The sequence below is a fragment of the Mustela putorius genome, unplaced genomic scaffold (genome assembly GCF_011764305.1).
Source record: "Mustela putorius furo isolate JIRA1106 unplaced genomic scaffold, ASM1176430v1.1 tig00000095_pilon_pilon_pilon, whole genome shotgun sequence".
NCBI lineage: Eukaryota > Metazoa > Chordata > Mammalia > Carnivora > Mustelidae > Mustela > Mustela putorius.
In genome coordinates this window covers 36,445,378-36,462,021 of record NW_025421280.1, presented here as the reverse complement: position 1 = coordinate 36,462,021, position 16,644 = coordinate 36,445,378, and the positions used below count along the sequence as shown (strand labels likewise).

The following is a 16,644-nucleotide window of genomic DNA, read 5'->3' as shown; positions in this document are numbered from 1 at the left end:
ATACTGTTGTCTACAGCAGCTGTACCAACTTACATTCCCACCAACAGGTGTGCAAGTGTCCCAATTTCCTCACATGTTCACCAACACTAGTTATCTTTTTCATTACAAATAACTTAAAATTCACAAGAACTTGCAAAAATAGTTCAAAGAGTTCCAAGTAGCCTTCACTCAGCTTTACTCAAAGATAATATTTTACATAATCATGGTAAAATACCAAAACCAGGAAAATGACATTGGTACAGTCACATCAACTAGACTACAAGCCTCAATCAGATTTCCTCTCTGAATTAATAGAATGTGTTTTGCAAATACAATTTGACCATCAATCTTGGGTGTTTTTTAATGGTTGTGTAAAACATTTAGTGATCCTAAAATTTTGTTATGAAAAGGTCATGCTAATGGGGGGAGGGGGGAGCAAAGCTTGGAAAAGGTAAGCACCAAAATGGAAATAGTGCTTATCTCTGCCTATGAGTTTCTTCACCAGAATTCCAGGTAAGTTCTGTCTGTTTTTCTGCATTTTCCTAATTTTGGATAATGAACATATATTGCTTCTCTGGTCATAAAAAAACGGAGGCTAGGGGCACCTGGGTGGCTCAGTGGGTTAAGCCTCTGCCTTTGGCTCAGGTTATGATCTCAGGGTTCTGGGATTGAGCCCACATCGGGCTCTCTGCTCAGCAGGGAGCCTGCTTCCTCCTGTCTCTCTCTGCCTGCCTCTCTACCTACTGGTGATCTCTTATCTGTCAAATAAATAAATAAAATCTTTAAAAAAAAATGGAGGCTAATTTTTTAAAAAATCAAGGCATATGCAACTAATGGACTGTTGAGCACAACATCAAAAACTAATGATGGAGGCTGATTCAGGATGAAGCTGAACATCTCTTTCCCAGCTACTGGCTGCCAGAAACTCATTGAAGTGGACGATGAACGCAAACTTCGTATGGCCACAGAAGTTGCTGCGGACGCCCTCGGTGAAGAATGGAAGGGTTATGTGGTCCGAATCAGTGGTGGCAATGACAAACAAGGCTTCCCCATGAAGCAGGGTGTCTTGACCCATGGCCGTGTCTGCCTGCTGCTGAGTAAGGGGCATTCCTGCTACAGACCAGAGAAAGCGCAAATCTGTTCGGGGTTGCATCGTGGATGCCAATCTCAGTGTTCTCAACTTGGTCATTGTAAAGAAAGGGGAGAAGAATATTCCTGGACTCACTGATACTACTGTGCCTCGACGCCTGGGGCCCAAAAGAGCCAGCAGAATCCGCAAACTCTTCAATCTCTCTAAAGAAGATGATGTCCGCCAGTATGTTGTGAGAAAGCCCTTATACAAAGAAGGTAAGAAACCTAGAACCAAAGCGCCCAAGATACAGCGTCTTGTTACTCCACGTGTCCTCCAACACAAACGTGGGCGTATTGCTCTGAAGAAACAGCGCACTAAGAAAAAGAAAGAGGCTGCAGAATCTGCTAAACTTTTGGCCAAGAGAATGAAGGAGGCCAACGAAAAACGCCAGGAACAGATTGCCAAGAGACGGAGGCTGTCCTCTCTGAGAGCTTCTACCTCTAAGTCTGAGTCTAGTCAAAAATGAGATTTTCTAAGAGTGACAAATAAATAAGATCAGACATTTAAAAAAAAAAAAACTAATGATGTACTATATGTTGGCTAACAACATAATCATAGAAAATAATCGAGGCATATATCCAGAGAGTTTCAGAAATCCTGAACATATTTTACAAGTTTCAAGAATGAATTCCTTTTTTAAATCTCATTTTTTTATTTTAATATCAGATATTAGCCTACTTTAAACTCTGCCCTTCATGTCATTTCCACAGATCAATTTTTCCTTCTATCTGACCACCCTATGCATTTTGAAAAACCAGCTTAGCTCCCTCAATAATGAATTATCCAGGATGCACAACACAAGGTAGGTGGGCACAGCGCCAGAAAATGCAAAAGAGGTTTGGGTTTTTTCCCCCTCCAGAATTTTTCACTGTGTAAAGTGGGGGCAGTGATTCTAAAATGAGGGGTAATTTTCTGGAGACATTTTTGGTTGTCGCAAGATGGGGTGGAGGGTGAAGAGGGGAAGGCTGCTACTGGCATCTAGATGTTAGCCACCTGGGATGCCATGACATCCTATGATGCACGGGACAGCCCCCCACATACACATATATACACACAAAGGTGACCTACCCAAATGTCAGTAGTGGTGAAGTTAAGAAACCCTGAATTAAGAGAATAATATCTTTGCAGTTTCCCTTATTTTTATAATTTGGGGGAATGTATATGGTCCAGGCAAAAAGCAAAGTTTATCCAGCACATGAATCTCTAATAGGGTTGTATTTCTACAAGAAGTCCTTTTCAGTACTTAATGTTGTGAATTATAGGTTGTAATTAATATTATTGTATTAACTTGTTTTATGCACGGTGTTATTTAGGTACATAATAAGAACACTAGATCAGGAGGTAGCTGCCATTGAAAAGATAATTTGTTATACTCACAGACCCTGAGAGGAAGGGCATGCTGTGCCACAAGAAGGGGATTTTCTGGGGAAACACCGGAGTTGGCTAGCAGGCGGGGGACAGGGGAAATTGTAGGCAAGTGCCTTTATTGTGGTGTCTGTGGGAAAGAGGTATAGCAGGGTAAACAGGCTTAGGATCGACTAGTTTGAAAAATTCCAGTAAGAGACTCTTTTAAAATTGATTTTATTTAAATTCAATTAGTTAACATATAGTGTAGCATTAATTTTCAATGTAGAGTTGTTATTCATCCATTGCATGACTTAATGTTTACTAAGTGCCCATTATATCAAGTACCTCCTTCATGCCCATCACCCAGTTACCCCATCCCCCCACCCACCTCCCCTCCAGCAACCCTCAGTTTGTTTCCTAGAGTTAAGAATCTCACGGTTTGTCTCCCTCTCTGATGTCATCTTATTCTATTTTTCCCATCCTTCCCCTATGATCCTCTGTTTTGTTTCTTAAATTCCACATATGAGTGAAACCATATGATAATTGTCTTTCTCTGACTGACTTATTTCACTCAGCATAATTCCCTCCAGTTCCATCCACATCCATGTAAATGGTAAGATTTCATCTTTTTTGATGGCTGGGTAATATTCCATTGTGTGTGTGCGTATATATACATATATACCATCTCTTCTTTATCTGTCAATGGACATCTTGGCTCTCTAAATAGTTGAGTTATTGTGGATATTGCTACTATAAACATTGGGGTGCGGGTCCCCCTTCAGATCATGGTGTTTTTTTTTTTTCTTTTGGGTAAATACCTAGTATTGCAATTGCTGGGTTGTAGGGTAGCTGTATTTTTAACTTCTTTTTTTTTAATTAATTTTTTATTTTTTATAAACATATATTTTTATCCCCAGGGGTACAGGTCTGTGAATCACCAGGTTTACACACTTCACAGCACTCACCAAAGCACATACCCTCCCCAATGTCCATAATCCCACCCCCTTCTCCCAAACCCCCTCCCCCCAGCAACCCTCAGTTTGTTTTGTGAGATTAAGAGTCACTTATGGTTTGTCTCCCTCCCAATCCCATCTTGTTTCATTGATTCTTCTCCTACCCACTTAAGCCCCCATGTTGCCTCACCACTTACTCATATCAGGGAGATCATATGATAGTTGTCTTTCTCTGCTTGACTTATTTCGCTAAGCATGATACGCTCTAGTTCCATCCATGTTGTCGCAAATGGCAAGATTTCATTTCTTTTGATGGCTGCATAATATTCCATTGTGTATATATACCACATCTTCTTGATCCATTCATCTGTTGATGGACATCTAGGTTCTTTCCATAGTTTGGCTATTGTGGACATTGCTGCTATAAACATTCGGATGCACGTGCCCCTTTGGATCACTACGTTTGTATCTTAAGGGTAAATACCCAATAGTGCAATTGCTGGGTCATAGGGCAGTTCTATTTTCAACATTTTGAGGAACCTCCATGCTGTTTTCCAGAGTGGCTGCACCAGCTTGCATTCCCACCAACAGTGTAGGAGGGTCCCCCTTTCTCCGCATCCTCGCCAGCATCTGTCATTTCCTGACTTGTTGATTTTAACATTTGCAAATACCAAACCAGCTCTACAGGAAATATTGAAAGGGGTCCTCTAAGCAAAGAGAGAGCCTACAAGTGGTAGATCAGAAAGGAACAGAGACCATATACAGTAATAGTCACCTTACAGGCAATACAATGGCACTAAATTCATATCTCTCAATAGTTACCCTGAATGTTAATGGGCTAAATGTATTTTTAACTTCTTGAGGAACCTCCATACTGCTTCCCATAGTGGCTGTACCAGCTCGCATTCCCACCAACAGTGTAAGAGGGTTCCCCTTTCTCCACATCTTCACCAACATTGCTGTTTCCTGTTTTGTTAATTTTAGCCATTTTGACTGGTATGAGGTGGTATCTCATTGTGGTTTTGGCTTGTATTACCCTGATGCCGAGTAATGTGGAGTAATTTTTCATGTGTCTGTTGGCCATTTGTATGTCATCTTTGGAGAAGTATCTATTCATGTCTTCTGCCCATTTCTTTTCCAGATTCTTTGTTTTTGGGGTGTTGAGATTGATAAGTACTTTATAAATCTTAGATACTAACCCTTTATCTGGTAAGACATTTGCAAATATCTTTTCCCATTCTATAGGTTGTTTTGATTTTGTTGACTATTTCCTTTACTATGCAAAAGCTTTTATCTTGATGTAGTCCCAATAGTTCATTTTTGCTTTTGTTTCCCTTGCCTTTGGAGACATGTCTAGCAAGAACTTGCTGTGGCCAAGATTGAAAAGGTTGCTGCCTATGTTCTCCTCTAAGATTTTGATGGATTCCTGTCTCAAATTTAGGTCTTCCATCCATTTTGAGTCTATTTTTGTGTGTGGTGTAAGGAAATGGTCCAGTTTCATTCTTCTGCACATGGCTGTCCAATTGTCCCAACACCATTTGTTGAACAGACTGTCTTTTTGCCATTGGATGTTCTTTCCTGCTTTGTCAAAGATCAGTTGACCATAGGGTTGAGGGTCCATTTCTGGGTTCTCTATTTTCTTCCATTGATCTATGTGTCTGTTTTTGTGCCAGTACCATACTGTCTTGATGATGACAGATTTGTAGTAAGAGCTTGAAGTCTGGAATTGTGATCCTACCATCTTTGGTTTTCTTTTTCAACATTCCTCTGGCTGTTTGGGTTTTTTTCTTGTTCCCTATAAATTTGAGAGACTCTTGACTATAGGAAAACACACTGAGTGTTGTGGAAGGGAGGTGGTTGTAGGGATAGGGTAACTGGGTGATAGGCACTAAGAAGGGCACTTGATGTAATGAGCACTGGGTGTTGTATGCAACTGATGAATCACTGAACTCTATCTCTGAAACTAATAATACACTCTATGTTAATTAAATTTAAATAAAATTTTTTAAAAAGAAAAGAAAAATGCCAGTGTGTTTCTGGGCATAGGGACTTTCCCCAGTTGTCTAGTACCTGGCCCTGGAGTGATTAAGGCAGATGAATAGTGGCCTGGAATGTGAGAGATCCATAAAGGAGGTGGTTGAGGGTGTGAGCTTTGAGTTGGTTGGTTTGCATTTGAAAAGTATACTCTAAGAATTGGCTAACCCCAGGAAGGGCAGGCCCCGGGGTGGGGGGTGGGGGGGCGCGTGTCCGGCAAGGTTCCAGTTGTCACACCAACAGACTACAGAAAATAAAAAACATAGTTAATACACTTATGGTATATAATTCTAATAAATGTCATTATGTTACTATTATGAATACTGGAACATATGCTATTTCATTATACCAAACAAAAATGTATACTTTTTGTATATTTGTAATGTATTACTTTCTATCAATATTTACATGTGATATTTAACACTTCACAATATATTATACTAGCATTACATACCAGTCAGTCTCTATAACACTCCTGCCAGGGGTAATCATGTTGAACAGGCTGACATTCTAAGTCCTGAAGCCCTGAAGCAAGAGTAAAACCATCGCAGTATGTGAGAGAAACCATTGCCATGAGCCATGGAGCTGAGATGAATAACATCATGCTGTGTATTGGTTTTGGCAGGATGCTGGCATTCAAAGCCATTGCTCAGCTTTTCATTTTGGGCTGTTCTTGGGGCCTTGGTTTCTTTCTGGTGGAAGGAGTACTGGACCCCATCAGGTCGGTAATGGCCTATTCCTTCACCATCATCAATGTCCTACAGGGCGTCTACATCTACCTGGTCTACTGCCTTCTCAATCACAAGGTAAACCAATCTGCCCTCCACATATTCCACTGTCTCTGCGTTTCCCACGTTCTACTGCTACTTTCTGTCTCTTGGACTTCTCCATTGCTTGGGTAGTGGTTGTGTATGTGTGTTTGGGGGGTGGAAGGGTGAGGGAGGTGGGGCTCTTTCTTCCACATCTTAAGTTTTGTCCCAGGGACCACCTTTCCAGGATTTCTGTCTCTTGCTTCCAGTCATTTGAACCTGCATTGAAGTAGCAGAAACTGGGTAGAGCCATACAAGGCCCACAATCAGACGTTAAGAATCTGACAATGAGAAAAAAAAAAATGGAGAAAACACAGTAAATGCTGAGAAATCGTCGTATAGGACTTTACAAAAAATCCCTATGCTACGAAAACAATTCTGGGTTATTACATTTAAATACTGAGTTTGTAATTGTAAACGTGGGCTAATTCTTAGAATGACAAAAGAATCAAATGTTGACTTTGAAGGGGCATGATGTTATGCGTTATGGTGTGGGAGCTATAATAGAATGATTTTTATGTGATGCTCAACTTTTATAAACTGCAATTTCACACAAATAGTTTGGAATTTGTTAATTTTACAAGGACCTCTGAATCTTTTGATGGCTTAATCATTTTCTTGGGTGTGCCTATCTTGTCGTGATTCTTTTTAGAGTTTCACTTTTTTAAATTATCTGGTCCAATTTGCAAGATTTTTGTCTATTGTAAGGGTTGGTAAACTTTTCTTAAAGTATCAGGAAATATTTTTGGCTTTGCAGGCTGTAAGATTTCTGTTGTATCTATTCACCTGTGCTCTGGTACCATGAAAGTGCCCATAGACAGTATGTCAATGAATGGGCAAGGCAAAACTTTATTTACACAAATAAGTAATGGACTACATTGGGCCTGGGGGAGTAGGTTGCTGGCCCCTGGTCTATTGTGTTTTGAAAATTCTCCAACATCACAGTCACTGATTTCATGAGCTTACAGATTTTTAAATTTTTTTATTATGTTATATTAGTAACCATAAAGTACATCATTCGTTTTTTTTAATTTATTTATTTTTTATTTATTTTCAGCATAACAGTATTCATTATTTTTGCACCACACCCAGTGCTCCATGCAATCCGTGCCCTCTCTAATACCCACCATCTGGTTCCACTCCCACTCCCCCGCCACTTCAAACCCCTCAGATTATTTTTCAGAGTCCATAGTCTCTCATGGTTCACCTCCCCTTCCAATTTCCTCCAACTCCCTTCTCCTCTCTAACTCCCCATGTCCTCCATGCTATTTGTCATGCTTCACAAATAAGTGAAATCATATGAAAATTGACTCTCTCTCTTGACTGATTTGACTCAGCATAATCTCTTCCAGTCCCGTCCATGTTGCTACAAAAGTTGGGTATTCATCCTTTCTGATGGAGGCATCATACTCCATAGTGTATATGGACCACATCATTAGTTTTTGATGTAGTGTTCCAAGATTCATTGTTTGCATATAACACCCAGTGCTCCATGCAATACTTGCCCTCCTTAATAACTATCTCTGGGCTAACCCATCCTCCCACCCCCACCCCCTCTAAACCCCTCAGTCCATAGCCTCTCATGGTTTGTCTTCCCCTCCGACTCCCCCCACTTCACTTTTCCCTTCCTTCTCCTCCATGCTATTCCTTATGTTCCACAAATAAGTGAAACCATATGATAATTGTCTTTCTCTGCTTGACTTATTTCATTTTTACAAGATTTTCAATTTCACTTTGCAATCATTGCCATTGGGACTTACTAATTGGCTGTTTTACTGGCTGGTAGAATGATGGGTGTGAAAAAATACAGTAAGTACTACATGTAATGCTATTAAACACGTGATGGATATTAAGGTCACATGTTGTGATGAGCACTGGGTGTTACACGCAACTGATGAGTCATTGAACACTACATCAAGAACTGATGATGGCCTATATGTTGGCTAACTGAACATAGTAAAAAAATAAAAATAAAGGTCACTTTCAGCAAAAAAAAAAAAATTATCTTTAAGTCATCTCTATATTCAGTGTGGGGCTCAAATTTATAACCCTGAGACCAAGAGTCACATGTTCCACAGACTGAGCCAGCCAGGTGCCCCACATGTATGCAATTAATGTTCAATCATTAAATTTATATGGTAGCTAGTTAACAAAATGAAGTAAATTTTTCTCAATCATTTCATTGCAACTTAAATTTAAAATACAATAAAACGTTTAATACAATTGAACCCTTTAGAAACCAGGAAAAATAAGACAGCAGCAAAAGTACACAAATATAGGGGTGCCTGGGTGGCTCAGTGGGTTAAAGCCTCTGCTTTCGGCTCAGGTCATGATCTCAGGTCACGGTCCTGGCATCGAGCCCCACAGGGGGTTCTCCTCTCAGCAGGGAAACTGCTTCCCCCTCTCTCTGCCTGCCTCTCTGCCTACTTGTGATCTCTCTCTCTCTCTGTCAAATAAATAAATAAAATCTTTTTTAAAAAGTACACAAATACAACAGTTATAATACTTACCAAACTTCAATGCATTTTAAAATACCAGCACCAGATGTTTACTTATGTTTCCTAGTACCACTAGATTTGGCCATCACTTTCAAAAGCTACAGGAATACTGCACTATACTTATAATGATCACTTCCTAGGATTGATTACATTAATTTTATAAGACCCCAAAGATAAAGAATACTGTCTCCTACCGGCCAGCTTTACTTTTTTTTAATTTCAGTATAATTAATAGTGTTATATTAGTTTCAGGTGTGCAATATAATGAGTCAACATTTCCATGCGTTACTCAGTGCTCATCATAATAAGTGCACTCTTTTTTTTTTTTAAAGATTTTATTTATTTATTTGACAGAGGTCACAAGTAGGCAAGAGAGGCAGGCAGGGAGAGAGAGGAGGAAGCAGGCTCTCAGCGGAGCAGAGAGCCCAATGCAAGGCTCGATCCCAGGACCCCGAGATCATGACCTGAGCCGAAGGCAGAGGCTTTAACCCACTGAGCCACACAGACGCCCTGATAAGTCCACTCTTAATCCCCCTCACCTATTTCACCTATCCCCTACCCACCTCCCCTCTGGCAACCACCGGTTTGTTCTCTGTAGTTAACCATCTGTTTCTTTGTTTGTCTCTTTTTTCCTTTTTGTTTGTTCATTTGTTTTGTTTCTTGTAGTCCATATATGAGTGAAATCATATGGTATTTGTCTTTCTCTGACTTATTTCACTTAGCATTATAACGTCTAGGTCCATCCATATTGTTGCAAATGGCAAGATTTCATTTTTTATGATTGAGTAATATTCCACATAAAATTCATTTTTTGTGATTTTTTATGGTTGAGTAATATTCCACAGACTCACAGATACACACACACCCCTTCTTCTTTGTCCATTCATCTATCATTGGACACTTGGGCAGCTTCCATATCTCTCCTACCAGTCAACTTTAAAGGATAATCTAATGATGGGTTTTTGATGAGGACAGGACCCAGCATCACCTTCCAAGTTGATTCAAACTCAAACTCTTTTTTTTAATCATTGCATTTTATTTCTTCAGTGTTCCAAGATTCATTGTTTATGCACCACACCCCGTGCTCCATGCAATACATGCCCTCCTTAATACCCACCACCAGGCTCACCTAACCCCCCACCTCCCTCCCCTCCAAAACCCTCAGTTTGTTTCTCAGAGTCCACAGTCTCTCATGGTTCATCTCCCCCTCCGACTTCCCCCAATTCACTCTTCCTTTCCTTCTCTTAATGTCCTCCATGTTGTATTGATCAATGGGACCTTATAAATATATGATTTTTACCTACAATTTTGCTTTCCCCTAAATAACTTAGTCTCCATTTTTTTGTTTGTTCAGCTTCATGTAATCTAATGTCCTGTCATGTTATATTTTTTTAATTTTTACTTTATATATTTTAATTTAAATATAAATATTTTTATATCTTTAAAAATTTTATATTTATCTCTAAAAATTTAAATATAGGGTCACCTGAGTGGCTCAGTTGGTTGGGTGACTACCTTTGGCTCAGATCATGATCCTGGAGTCCTGGCATCGAGTCCTGCATTGGGCTCCCTGCTCAGCGAGGAGTCTGCTTCTCCGTCTGACCTTTTCCCCTCTCATGGTCTCTCTCTCTCTCTCATTCTCTCTCTCTCAAATAAATAAATAAAATCTTTTTTTAAAAATTAAATATAAATGTGTTTATATGTATATATAAGTATACATATAAATATAAAATCTGGTCTGCTCACTTTTTAGAAATATGCAATACCTTCCAGTACATTGTAATGAGCAAGATCATATTATAATTCTATCACACGTTATAGTTACTTGAGTATTCTAGAGGTTTTATATCTAGAGTATTCTAGAGTTTTTATATCTCAGGAGGCAAGGGAAGAATTCTCAGTTGTTCTCTCTAAGACGTCTAATCCATATCCCATAGGTCTTTCTTCTTTTAGAGAACCCCCCTTAGTATTTCCTGCAGGGCCAGCTTAGTGGTTCCATATTCTTTCAGTTTTTGCCAGTCTTAGAAGTTCTTTATCCTCAAAGAGTTCATCATTATTATTATATATTTTTAAATACCATAAAGGGGCGCCTGGGTGGCTCAGTGGGTTAAAGCCTCTGCCTTTGGCTCAGGTCATGACCCCAGGGTCCTGGGATCGAACCCCACCTCGGGCTCTCTGCTCAGCGGGGAGCCTGCTTCCTCCCCCACCCCGCCTATCTCTCTGCCTGCTTGTGATCTCTGTCAAATAAATAAATAAATAATCTTTAAAATAAAATAAAATACCATAAAAATACTTAAAACTTTCATGCCTTTTTTTTTTTTTAAATCTTTCATGCCTTATCAAACTACAATTGTATCTTTTCCCTCTGTATGATCCTTATATGTGTTGCACAGTCACTCCAGGGACAAAACTAACCCCTAGTGACATGCTGGATGAGCGTCAAAGCTAACATTCGGCAATTAGGGACATCTGACTGGGAACCAGACTTGAGTGCTCTGCTTGTTAGGGGGTATTGTGGGGGACTTCTGTCACAAGTGCCCCCATCATAAAGAGACCCCTCGAATTTCTCTTCATTGTTTGCATTGCATGCTCATGAGGTCTCCTTCTGAATAACAGCCATTTAGATACGTTCCTTTTTTAAATTTTTTTTTAATTTTATTTATTTTACAAGTAGGTAGGGGGGCAGGCAAAGAAAGAAAGAGAGAGAGAGAAGGAAGGCTGCCTGCGGAGCAGAGAGCCCGATGCAGGACTCGATCCTAGAACCCTGAGATCATGACCTGAGCTGAAGGCAGCAAACATCCTCAAAAGAGATAGGAACTGCAATGAACATTGGTGTACAAGTATCCACCTAAATCCCTATGTTCAAGTCTTTCAGATGTAGCTAGGGGTGGAATTTCTGGGTCCTCTGGTATTTCTGTCTGCGTGTTAAAGGAACCACAGTGGTTTTCCACAATGGAGCACCATTTTCCATTCCCATCAGCAATGTACAGAGGTTCCAACTTCTCCACATCCTCACCAGCACTAGTTATCATTTAAAAAGCCATATGGCCATCCTAGTAGATATGAAGTGGTATCCCATACAATGGACTACTATCCAGCCATAAAAAGGAATGAAGTTTTGATACATTCTACAGCAAGGATAAGTCTTGAAAACATGATGCTAAATAAAATGAGCCAAAGATAATGAGCAAATTTTGTGTGATTCCACTTACATGAAATATCTACAATAGGTAAATTCACAGGGACAGAATATAGACTAGACGTTACTAATGGCTGGGGAGTGGAGATGGGAAGGTGCTGCTTGATGGCTATCAGGGTGATAAGAAAGTTTTCAAAAATGGATGGCAGTGATGGTTCCACAATGTCATGAATATAATTGACACCACTGAACTGTATACCCAAAAAATGGATACTGTGGCAAATTTATGTTATATATGCTCCATCACAATGAAAATTGTAAAAAAAAAAAAATGTGTTAACGATATAAATGCAATTCATAAAACATTAATGGGAGGGTCTCTATGGCCAATGAGTGAGGTTGCAAGTCACTTGAAAAACTGACAGGGGAAGGGAGGAAGGAATTCATGCCTTCCAGAGCCCATTTTATGGCATTCATGCCTTGTTCATACTCTCTGAAATGAGGTCCATTTCTGTGTGCTTGCACGTTAGGTACGAGAAGAATACAGACGCTGGTTCAAGAAGATGAGGGAAAGGACAGAAACTGGCAACTATGACTTTTTTGGCTCAGTCACCCAGACCAAAACGGTAAGATTTCCTCTTCTCTCATTTCATGCTTCTCCCCATGTCTGACCTTTCTTGATTTCATCATTTGAGATACCTGATCCTTGCTTTTCAAAGAGGGAGCAGTCTTCAAAAATGAGGATCTTCAGCCAAGGGTGGAATCTTTCTGGATTTATTTGTACAAGACTCTACTGGCATATTTCACATTAATTTGAGCAGGGGGCAGGAGGCAGAAGCAGGCTCTCTAATGAGCGAGGAGCCCAATGCAGGGCTCGATCCCAGGACCCTGGGATCATGACCTGAGTTGAAGTCAGTCACTTAACCATCTGAGCCACCCAGGTGCCCCCAGATACAGGAAAGCTTTAATAATTTTACAATGAATATCCTTCTATACACTACCTATAGTCTACAATTAACATTTTCATGCAGTAGCATTATCTCATCTCTGCCCATTTATCCATCCCCAGTCACTACCTTACACTTTCTTATTTTTTATATGATTGCATTTTTTTAAATTTTTTCAATTTATTTATTTTCAGAAAAACAGTATTCATTATTTTTTCACCACACCCAGTGCTCCATACAATCCGTGCCCTCTATAATACCCACCACCTGGTACCCCAACCTCCCACACCCCCGCCACTTCAAACCCCTCAGATTGTTTTTCAGGGTCCATAGTCTCTCATGGTTCACCTCCCCTTCCAATTTACCCCAACTCCCTTCTCCTCTCTAACTCCCCTTGTCCTCCATGATATTTGTTATGCTCCACAAATAAGTGAAACCATATGATAATTGACTCTCTCTGCTTGACTTATTTCACTCAGCATAATCTCTTCCAGTCCCGTCCATGTTGCTACAAAAGTTGGGTATTCGTCCTTTCTGATGGAGGCATCATACTCCATAGTGTATATGGACCACATCTTCCTTATCCATTCATCCGTTGAAGGGCATCTTGGTTCTTTCCATAGTTTGGCGACCGTGGCCATTGCTGCTATAAACATTGGGGTACAGATGGCCCTTCTTTTCACGACATCTGTATCTTTGGGGTAAATATCCAGGAGTGCGATTGCAGGGTCATAGGGAAGTTCTATTTTTAATTTCTTGAGGAATCTCCACACTGTATATGATTGCATTTTTATCATTCAGTCTGTAGCTTTCAGAAACCCAGATCTGTTGCTTTTGTTCTTCGAGGTGAATCATCCATGAACACTTCAATCCACTGGCAATTTTCTTTCGGTCTCTTATAGCCACACACACTGTGCTGAGTCCTGGGGAGTCAAAGGTTCCCCAAAGATTAAAATCTCCAAATGAAATGAGTTAATGCTAGTAAAGCATTTGGAATAATGCTGGAAGATAAGAAGAGCCATGTCAGTATTTGTTAGAGAAAAGCATAAAAGAATAGTGCAATCCCCACAGTGGAGGTCATGGGCATTGAATGTGTGGGTTCCCGTCAGTATTTCCACCCACAGCTTTCTCTCAGAAATCTGGGGACACTCAGATTCTGAAACCCATGGTTTGAAGTTTGTTTCTTTTTTTGTCCCAGAGCCTTCAAAGCTAAGCCAGGCATTTCTTCCTCTTTGCTGCTTCAGACCTTGAAAAAGGTCTGTGGAAACTGAACAAGTAGCTTGATCGAAGGGTGTAAATCAGAGGCTCAGAATTCGTGTATCATAACATAACAATAATCTGAGAATGGTGTGGTTTAGTGGAAAGAGCAAAACATAGGGCAAGCATGATACAGAGAAAGGGAGAAATAGAGTATGCAGAGATTCAGTTAGGAGTAAGAAATGAAGGCATCTCATCAACCACTAGAAGCTGTTGAAGGTGGACCCATTCTAGTTGCAACCCAGCAACCTTCTCTTTATCTGACCATGAGCAGGTGTTTTCAGCTCTGTGGTCCTCAGCTCCTTCTGTCCATTGAGGATGCTAAAGCTGTGTGATCCTTCAACAAATATGCACTGACAACCTGGTCTGTGCCGGTCACTGTCTAAGCACTGAGAGCACAATGGTACAGAACAGAGCTGTTCTCGCCTTCAGAGAATTCAGTGAGCAAAAAGATGGAAACTGACTCATCACCACATGGGCAATGACTCATAGGGTTCTCTTTCTGGCAGATTACTTGAAACCTCCAGTACATCATCTTTTGATGCAATCGTCTATATGGCTCTTTGATTTTAATCCGGAAACTACCTACCCACCTGTTCTTTTACTTATAATTGACACGTCATTAATGCGTTTTCTTCCCCTTCTGTCAATTTCCCAAATGGAGGTGGAGAACACAGTGGACTTCCCTGGGAAAAGCAGCAACATATCTTCATAGCATAACGCAACCCATGCTCCAGACTCATTACCGGCTTTCCTGAGAATGAAAAGGACGATCGGGAATAAAGCAACCTATTAAAAGGTGTTTGGGTTAACTCTTCCAGCATCCCCTGGATATGTGAATGGAAGTCGTGTTTTAACTCTATAGCATGGTTTGGGGAGCTTCCTTCAAAATCTTGACTCCTGTTTTCATACTTGGTAGATACATACCCGGGTTGCTGTGGAAGCAAGCTATTCTATCTCTATCTCTCTCTCTTCCTCTCCCCCTCCCCCCTCTTCCCTCCCTTCCTCCATCTTTCATTTTACATTGGGGCACGGCTACCATCTGTCACCATACAACATTATTAAAATATCAATGACTATATGCCCTGTGCTATACCTTTCATCCCTCTGAATTTCCTAACTGGAAGCCTAGATCTCCCACTCACCCTACCCATTTGCCCATCTCCCCCATACCCTCCCTACTGGCAACCCTCAGTTTGTTCTCTGTACTTATAGGTCTGATTCTGGTTTTTGTTTGTTTATTCATTTTTTTTAAGATTCCACATATAAATGAAATCATGTGGTATATGACTTTATCTGTCTCTCTTATTTCACTTAGCATAATATCCTCAAGTTCCATCCATGTTGTCACAAATGGCAAGATCTCACCCTTTTATGGCTGAATTATATTCCATTGTATATAGAGACCACATCTTCTTTATCCATTCATCTACTGATGGACACTTGGGTTTCTTCCATATATTGGCTATTGTAAATAATGCTGCAATAAACATAGGGGTGCGTATATCTTTTCAAATTAGTGTTTTGGTTTTCTTTGGGTAAATACCCAGTAGCAGAATTACTGAATCATATGGTATTTCTTTTTTCAATTTTTTGAAGGACTTCCATACTGTTTTCCATAGTGGTTGCACCAATTTACATTCCTACTAACAGTGCCCGTTTCTCCGTGTCTTCACCAACACTTGTTATTTCTTGTCTTTTTTATTCTAGCCATTCTAACTGGTGTGAGGCAATATCTCATTATGGTTTTGATTTGCATTTCCCTGTTGATGATTGATGTTGAACCTATTTTCATGTGTCTGTTGACCATCTGTATATCCTCTCTGGAAAAATGTCTATTCAGATTCCATACCCTTTTTTTAATCAGATTGTTTTTTTGGTGTTGAGTTGTGTAAGTTTTTTATATATTTTGGATACTAACCCCTTAATAAATATATCATTTGCAAATATCATCTTCTATTCAATAGGTTTCCTTTTCATTTTGTTGATGATTTTCTTTGCTGTGCATAAGTTTTTGTTCTGATGAAGTCCCGAGAGTTTATTTTTGCTTTGATGTCCCTTGCTTCAAGAGACAGATGTAGTAAGCAGTTGCTACAGCCAGTGTCAGAGAAATTACTGCCTGTGTTCTTGTCTAAGATTTTATGTTTTCAGATCTTACATTCAGGTCTTTAAGCAAAAACACCCGAAGGCAAACAGACCAAGACTAGAATGTCAGCAGCATGAGTAACCCTTGTCTGTGAATCAGGGAACATCTGGGAATGAAGGGTACAGTCCTCTCCCCTGGCTCATACATGGATCACCCTCCCCCACCTCCAACACTCTCCAGTACTGACCCAGTGGGTTTCTCCACCTCCAGCCAATGCTAATCATGCTGCAAATGCAAACTGTTTTCCTTAAAGATACAAACAAATGCACTAAAGAAATGACCATTCCCAGGGTACCATTCCCAGGGCACCTCTGTCAGTTAAGCATCTGCCTTCAGCTCAGGTTGTGATCCTAGGGGTCCTGGGATCCAGCCCTGTGGACTCCCTGCTGGGCAGGGAGTCTGC

At 40.2% G+C, this 16,644-nt stretch overlaps 1 protein-coding gene and 1 pseudogene across 2 annotated transcripts in view; both read left to right on the top strand.

Moving 5' to 3' along the window:
- LOC123393436 (adhesion G protein-coupled receptor E3-like) overlaps nucleotides 1-15,425 on the top strand; it is a 63,312-nt gene extending 47,887 nt beyond the window's left edge. Inside the window, exons 12-15 of one of the 2 annotated variants that reach the window (XM_045085366.1) lie at nucleotides 1,822-1,913; nucleotides 6,071-6,251; nucleotides 12,422-12,517; nucleotides 14,760-15,425. In XM_045085366.1, the coding sequence (XP_044941301.1) occupies nucleotides 1,822-1,913; nucleotides 6,071-6,251; nucleotides 12,422-12,517; nucleotides 14,760-14,810 (420 nt within the window). In that variant the 3' untranslated portion in view covers nucleotides 14,811-15,425. The remainder of the gene's footprint in view (nucleotides 1-1,821; nucleotides 1,914-6,070; nucleotides 6,252-12,421; nucleotides 12,518-14,759) is intronic. The other variant, XM_045085363.1, reaches the window with a different exon arrangement.
- On the top strand, nucleotides 848-1,615 carry LOC101675283 (annotated as a pseudogene).
- Nucleotides 15,426-16,644: the final 1,219 nt, after the last annotated feature.